The 7511-nt window shown below is 60.4% G+C and overlaps 1 protein-coding gene across 1 annotated transcript; it reads left to right on the top strand.

The window, feature by feature from the left end:
* The first annotated feature begins 2699 nt into the window (after positions 1 to 2699).
* LOC121167978 (heat shock protein beta-1) lies at positions 2700 to 4567 on the top strand. Its single transcript, XM_040997708.1, has 3 exons — positions 2700 to 3511; positions 4034 to 4097; positions 4250 to 4567. The coding sequence occupies exons 1-3, from the start codon at positions 3151 to 3153 to the stop codon at positions 4437 to 4439; spliced, it is 615 nt and encodes a 204-aa protein (XP_040853642.1). The 5' UTR covers positions 2700 to 3150; the 3' UTR covers positions 4440 to 4567.
* Positions 4568 to 7511: the final 2944 nt, after the last annotated feature.

Here is a 7511-nt window from a genome sequence, read left to right as displayed (position 1 = left end):
GACAGCCAGCCCGGTTCATCCCTGTGTTGGATAGAGAAGCGAGAGGCCAGACCTCTGAGAAGAGGCTTTCACGTCCCCCGTGGCTTGATTCTAGGTCTCCCAATCCACAATTAAAGACCCTGGGGGGGGGGGGGTCAGGGAGAAGTGCATTGGTTCAACTGGCTAACCCACCAGTATCCCATATGGAGGCCAGTTCATGCCCTGAACTGTTACACTTCCCATCCCAGCTCCTTGCCTGTGGCCTGGGAAAGCAATAGAAGGGATGGCCTGGGCCTTGGGACCCTGCGCCCATGTAGGAGACCCAGAAGAAGCTCTTGGCTTTGAATCAGTTCAGCTCTGGCCACTGTGACCACTTGGGGAGTGAACCAGCAGATGAAGATCTTTCTGTCTCTCCTTCTCTCTGTAAATCTGCCTTAGCAATAAAAATAAACAAATCTTACAGAAAAAACAAAATGACCCTCTGAACGCCAGCCAGCATGCCTGAGCCCCAGGCACCTGCCACGCCCAGTCCCTGGCTGGACACGGACCACAGCTCTGAGTGAGCCGAGCCAGCTGCATGGTTAACCCCGTTTGCAGAGGTCAAAGCATGAGCTCACGGAGAGGGAGGCTCAGATACAGGCCCAGCCCTGCGTGACCCCAAAACCCAGTTTCTCCCTGCACCAACCCTGCTCCCCAACTCCTGCGTCCCCTCCACCCTGTGATGGGCAGGGTGAGCTCTGCATGACCAAGCGAGTCCCATGGGGCACTGGGCCCTTGGTTACCCAATATCTCTCAGCTGGGGCAGTGAGGAGGATGCTCTCCCCCCTCCCCCCACTCCAGCCCTGGCTTTCGGGGAGATGAAGGCAATGATGAAGATGAAGAAAGCTTTTGTCTCCAAAGCAGACAGGCAGTCAGCTGCTACCACCATTAGCAAGCGTGGCTGGACTGGGCAGGCCCACGCCTGAAGGCACTCCTGAGCACACCTGACAGCTGGTTCCAGGGTGTGGCACCCTGGACTGGGCCCTGTTGGGCAGGCAGGGACGGGTGAGAACTTTGCCTGGCTTCTGATCTCACCCCAACTTTATAGGGCTGGCTGTACTGGCCAGCAAAGGGTCCGGGGCTTCAGGAAGCCCTGTTTCACTGCCTCCCCACCCCTTGCGTCCCCAAAGTAGCCTTTTTGTGGGTAACTTCACGGCCATGGCCAAGCCCCAGCTTGTGCCCGATGGGGAGCAGGTGGGCGAGGAAGACGTAATGCGTACATTTGTAGGCATTAAGGCGCAGCACGCTAAGCCAGTGCTTGCTGTGCCGGCATCCTATACTAGGGCGTCAGTTCAAGTCTTAGCTGCTCTGCTTCTTATCCAGCAGCCTGCTCTCCCACCTGGGAAGGGTGCAGATGGTGGTCCAAGGACCTCGGCCCCTGCCCCCTGTAGGAGACCTGGCTTAGGCCTAGCTGGTGAGGCCATCTAGGGAAATGAATCAGCAGGCGAATGATTTCTCACTTGCCTGCTTCTCTTTCTGCTTTTCAAAGGAGTGAATCTTCGAGCGGGAGAAAGGAAGAAAGAGGAACTCAGAGAAGGGAGGGGCCTTCCTGCTTCCTCAGCTCGGCCTAGGGAGTGGGAGACCCCGGGCAGGGGTTGGGGGTCTGGGCAGCAGCACCTGGTTGTGGCTGGGAGGGGGAGCAGGGCAGCAAGGCAGGGGGTGGATGCTGGCTGGTTGGGGGGGGGTGTTTTAGGGGAGACTGGGCATGAGTTTCCTGTTCCCGACCTGCACTGGGGCGGAGGGGAGAGGAAGGCAGGAAGGACAGGAGAGAGATATGCAAGGTTAGGTTACTGCAAGATCCTGGGGTGAGGTGAGGTGGGGGGTGAGGTGGGCGGTGAGGTGGGGGTAGATGGAGCAGGCCCACAGGTGAGCTCCGCTACTTAAATAGCCAAGGTGACCCGTGGCAGAAGGGGAAACTGAGGCCCACCAAGAAGGGCCCTGCCTTTCCCCCACGCCTGTCCCACTGTGGTTTCCCAGCCAGCCAACCAGGGTTGTGAGACCAGAGAGGTGAGACAAAGAGGGAAAGATTTCCCATCTGCTGGTTCACTCACCAAATGGCCACAGTGGTCAAAGCTGAGTTGAAGCCAAGAGCCTCTGAGTCTCCCACGTGGGTGCTTGGTCCCAAGGCTTTGGGCCACCTTCTCTACTGCTCTCCCAGGCCACAAGCAGGGAGCTGGGATGGGAAGTGGATCAACCAGGACCTGAACAGGTGCCCAGATGAGATGCCAGCGCTTGAAGGTGGTGGATTCGCCTTTTAAGCCACAGCGCAGGTCCCCAGCCAGGGTTTCAAAGAGAACAGATACACTGGAGAGCTAAGACCAACACCTGCCTCGGGACCCCTCGCATCCTGGCACAAGGTTGGGGATGGGGGTGCTTTGGGGCTTGGCAGAGGGGGAAACCCCACAAGCTCCACCTCCTTGTCCCTCTGTTCCAGGTAGATGACAACAGCCAAACAAGAGCGACCTGGCTTAGGCCCGAGGCCAAATCTTCCCTGGCATGAAGTCATCGCATTCCCAGCTAACTCCATTACGTAAAACACTTTCCTGGCCAGCTCCCATTTTCCGGATGGGGAGAGTGAGGCCCTGGCAGCCTTATGGGTGGGTTTAGGGACACAAGCTCTGCAGCTTATGGGAAGAACGCGGGGGTGATGGGGACGAGAGGGGGCTCACACACCTTGGGACCCCAGAAGATTTCTGGGGAGCGCCCCCTCCACGGGGGTTCCTCCCAGCTCCCTAATTCCTGGCCCTGCCACTTCCAACCTGCCCTACGGCCTACTGTGCTTGACTGCCCAGGCTTCAGGGCCCTGCCCAGGGCACTGCTCCAGCCCTCAACACCCCCACCGGCCGGGGCGGGGGCGGCGGCTGCGGCTCCACGCATTTGTCTTCCCAAACAAGAGAAGGTTCCAGATGTGGGCAGAACCTTCCCCGCCCCGCCCCACCTCGCCTCTCTGGGGGAGGAATTCAGGGGGCGGAGCGGCCCCCAGCTGATCCTGGCCATTAATAGAGACCTGAGGCACCGCCTGCTAAAAATACCCGGCTGGAGGCCCATAAAAGAGCCGAGGGGAGCCCCCCGGAGTACGACACCGCTCTGCACCCTCAACCCGGACGCAACTCAGCACACAGCTCCGCCAGCATGACTGAGCGCCGCGTGCCCTTCTCGCTCCTGCGCAGCCCGAGCTGGGACCCGTTCCGCGACTGGTACCCGGCACACAGCCGCCTCTTCGACCAGGCTTTCGGGCTGGCGCGGCTGCCCGAGGAGTGGGCGCAGTGGTTCGGCGGCAGCGGCTGGCCGGGCTACGTGCGCCCGCTGCCCGCCGCCGAGGTCCCCGCCGTGGCCGCGCCCGCCTACAGCCGTGCGCTCAGCCGGCAGCTCAGCAGCGGCGTCTCCGAGATCCGGCACACTGCTGACCGCTGGCGCGTCGCCCTGGACGTCAACCACTTCGCCCCCGAGGAGCTGACGGTCAAGACCAAGGACGGCGTGGTGGAGATTACCGGTAAGTGAGACGTGTCCCCCCTATTCCGGCCACCCTGCCACCTCCCCGGGCTTCTCCCGGCCGGCATGGACAGTTGGAAACCAGAAAGCCGGAGCTTTCCCGTGCGTCCCGCCCCGGGCCGCGGCCGCAGGTGCCTTCTCGGCTTTGTTGGGACCTTCGTGCCCCCCCTCGGTGTCCAGCAGAGCCCCGTACCCACCTCCTCAACCCCAAGGAAGCAGCGCCTTCCGGGAGCCGTCTGTCCACTTCCCCAGCCCCGCTCGGGCACCGCGGCCTCGGGGGCGTGTGCGCCGCTCAGTGTGCGCTTGTGCGCACGGCTCCCTCCCGCTCCCAAAGCGCAGACTGGAACTTTCCAGAAGTTTCTGAGGGTCCCGGACACTCAGACGCCCCACCACACTTCCTAAAGAGTTCTCTCTCGTCTGTATCTTCACTGAGCAGGCCGAGGTGGTGGGAGAAATCCTCTCTTTTTTCCCCTCCCGGCCTCTGAGCTTTTCTCTGTTCGCCTTCACCCCCCCACCCCCGCAGGCAAGCACGAAGAGAGACAAGACGAGCACGGCTACATCTCCCGCTGTTTCACCCGGAAGTACACGTAAGTCCTGGTCCCACTTTGTGTGTGTCTGGAAGGGGTGACCTTGCGTGGAGTGTCCGCCCCATGCCCCTCCCCCACTACCTGCACCTCACCATGTTAACTCCTTGCTGCCTTTTTTTTTTTTTTTTTTTTTCCTCTCCCGACCTGTCCAGGCTGCCCTCTGGTGTGGACCCCACCCTGGTCTCATCCTCGCTGTCGCCTGAGGGCACGCTCACCGTGGAGGCCCCGCTGCCCAAGCCGGCCACGCAGTCAGCTGAGATCACCATCCCGGTCACCTTCGAGGCCCGCGCCCAGCTCGGAGGCCCGCAGGCCGGCAAGTCCGAGCCGCCGGCGTCCCAGTAGAAACTTGTAGAAACTTCCTGGGCATCACCCCAGCCCTTCCCCGCACCCACTTGTATGCTTTTTTGATACTGTTACCTTCTGGTTTTGCTTGGGGTTTTTTTTGCAAATAAAGTTGAAAGCAGCTTCTTGCTCCTGCCTCAGATGCTGGTGTTTGGGGGAGAGCGTCACGTGGCGTCGCTGTGGCTCAGGGGCGTGCTGGGTCCAGGAAGGGGGTGGCTCAGGTGTAGCTGTCCCTTTGGGTCCCTTTGTCTGCCGAGAGGAAGGGAGTGGTTGTAACCGGTTAACATTTCCAGGCCAGGTATGGGAGTCCAGCTGCACCTGGAACAGCTGTGGCCAGCACCCCCTCGGGCTGGGGAGCTTTGGGCCAGCTGAGAGTGTCTTCAGCTTCAGTGTTTGGTTGTCCTCCGTGGACGGGTAACAATTTCAGGTGATTCTGAGCCAACCCAGACAGCCCCTTGGAGGAGGATGGTGCCCACGAGCCAGGTGCCCACGAGCCAGGGGTGGTGACATGCAGGGACTTTGGCTGAACTGGCCCAGGTAGAAACGACCATCGCCTCCCCCTCCCCCAGCCTCTGCCTAGGTCCAAAGAGGGAGCTAGTCTGGCCACCTTCAAGGTCTCCCAGGAAGTTGGGGGTGTGGCAGTTCCCTGGCAAGATCTGTCACACCCACAGCCTTATTTTCCCAGGACTGCTGCTGGGAGAGACTGGGAAGGGTGTGGAACACAACACACACACCACCACCACGATCATGAAGGGTGTGGAACACACACACACACCACCAACCTATCACCACCCTCCCCCGCCAGCTCCCGTGTTAATGAAAATGGCCCACAGGGATCCTGTGTGTGCCTGGCTGGCAGCTCACGGTGCGGCTGCCACCACTGGCTGCCCTTCTGTCTCCAGTCCAACCCCCTCAACCGGCCACCCTTCTCCTGGGAGACACTCCCACGCTCCCAGCACCCAGGACCTGGACAGTCAGGCCTTTGGCTCTCGCCCCTGGCTCTGCCCAGAGCTGACCAGGCCTGGTGGGGGTGGGCAGGGCAGGCCCCACGGCTGTCTGGGTGTGTTCAGCAAATCTGCCCTGGGGTGCCCTTACAGGGTAATCCTCCGGGAAGAGCTACAGTTACTGCTGCTTGACAGCTGGGAACAGCAGGTCTCAAAGACTGAGACTTGCCAGATAAGGTCCTGGAGGGGGCAGGAAGGGACACCCTTGGGGAGGTGGGGGCGGGATGCCAGGGCTGCAGCTGAGAGCCTGCTGCCTAGGGCTGCTCTGGAGACCCAGGGGGCAGCCCTAGATGGGGAGAGCTGCCCAGTGTGTGTGTCGGAGGGGGGCATCTCGGGCCCATGGTCTAGAACAGGTAAGGGTCAACAGCCTGCAGTGGTCCAGGGCCAGTCCCTAGAAGTGTTGGAGGTCCCGAGCCCCGCCTAGGGGCACAGGTGAAAGGACTGGAATGCCCTAGAAAGTTACAATGGTTGGTGCCCACTAGTCCTGCCTTGGCCACCTGGAGGAAGGGGACTGGCCTCAGAGGACATGTTGAGGGGGTATTTTCTCTTGGATAGTTGAGCAAGGGCTGGGAAGCACACACATGCAGCCTGTGTGATGAGCGGACTCCCATTGACAGGTTTGGCTAGGGGACCAGGCCAGATCCCTGCTGCAGAAAAGCTCCCAGGGGAGACAGGTGTGTGAGGCATGGGCCGGGCGGGGGCTAACGTGGCCCCCCAGGACAGGGCAGGGTCACAGAGTGCAGGTGGGGCAGCAGAAGAACCTCTCCATCTGTCATGTCACCCATTCCTTGTCCGTGGTTCCCCACCCAGCCTGTGACCGAGCTCTCAGCGAGCCAGCCTGGGCAGACTGTGGCCTTGGCTGCTAAGAGGCAAATTGCTTCCAGGTCTCGTCATCCGGGCATGCTGGGCCATGTGTGATGCCAGCATCCAACAGGCAGTCCCGGCTCCTCCACTTTTTTTTTTTTTAAAAAGAAAGGTTTATTTATTTTTATTGGAAAGTTAGATATACAGAGAGGAGGAGAGACAGAGAGGAAGATCTTCTGTCTGATGATTCACTCCCCAAGTGAGTGCAATGGCCAGTGCTGCGCTACTTTGAAGCCAGAGGCCAGGAGCCAGGAGCCTTTTCCGGGCCTCCCACATGGGTGCAGGGTCCCAAGGCCTTTTGGCTGTTTTCTGCTGCTTTCCCAGGCCACAAGCAGGGAGCTGGATGGGAAGCAGGGCCACTGGGATTAAAACCAGCGTCCATATGGGATCCTGGTGCGTTCAAGGTGAGGACTTTAGCTGCTAGGCCAACGCGCCAGACCCCTTCCTCCACTTCTTGAACCAGCTTGCCGCTAATACATCCAGGAAAGCAGCAGAGGATGGTCCAAGCTTGAGCCCCTGCACACCCATGAGGGAGACCTGGACACGGACCTGGACCACGGACAGAGCCTAGGAGAACTAGCGCCAGGGATTGGTCATACAGCTGAGTGTCCCAGCTCCTCTGGCCTGTTGGCAGCCACCCTGGCACAGAGCAGGCAGGACAATGCAGGGGCCAGGTCTCGGTGAATCTGCCTAGATGCCCTACACCTTCCCCCGTCTGCCCACGCCCACAGGTATACACTGGCCTCTGCACTGCGGGACACTCCCAGGGCTCGGCATTTAGGCTACTGTTGTATGCCAGGGGGGAAGTGGTTCTCGGGAAGGTGGCCAACCCTTCTACGAAGCCCCTCTGAGGCCTGGAGTGTGTATAGATATGGGGTGCAGGACAGCAGTTGCCTAGGTCATGTCTAGGGCGCCCCCTCCTGGCCAAGACCCAGAGTTTCCCCAACCCTGATCCAAGGCCTTGCATTCCTGTAAAGTTACGTGGACTGCACCTGCCCAGGGTCTCCCAGCAGGTCAGGGTGGTCCTTGAAGCCCTGGACTTTGAGGAGGTCTACAGCATGCCCTTGAGTCCTCCAAGCACTGGTTTTCTTTCCCTGCTTCCTTCCGCCCAGCCAGCCAGGTGGCCTCATGGCAACTCCCGAGTTTGAGCTGCATTCTCACTCACTCCCTCCACTGTCAGCTGCTTGATGCAGGCAGGGAGGAC

The sequence above is a fragment of the Ochotona curzoniae genome, unplaced genomic scaffold (assembly GCF_017591425.1).
Source record: "Ochotona curzoniae isolate NIBS_2020 unplaced genomic scaffold, NIBS_Ocur_1.0 patch437, whole genome shotgun sequence".
Classification (NCBI taxonomy): domain Eukaryota; kingdom Metazoa; phylum Chordata; class Mammalia; order Lagomorpha; family Ochotonidae; genus Ochotona; species Ochotona curzoniae.
This window is presented reverse-complemented; position numbering and strand designations above follow the sequence as displayed.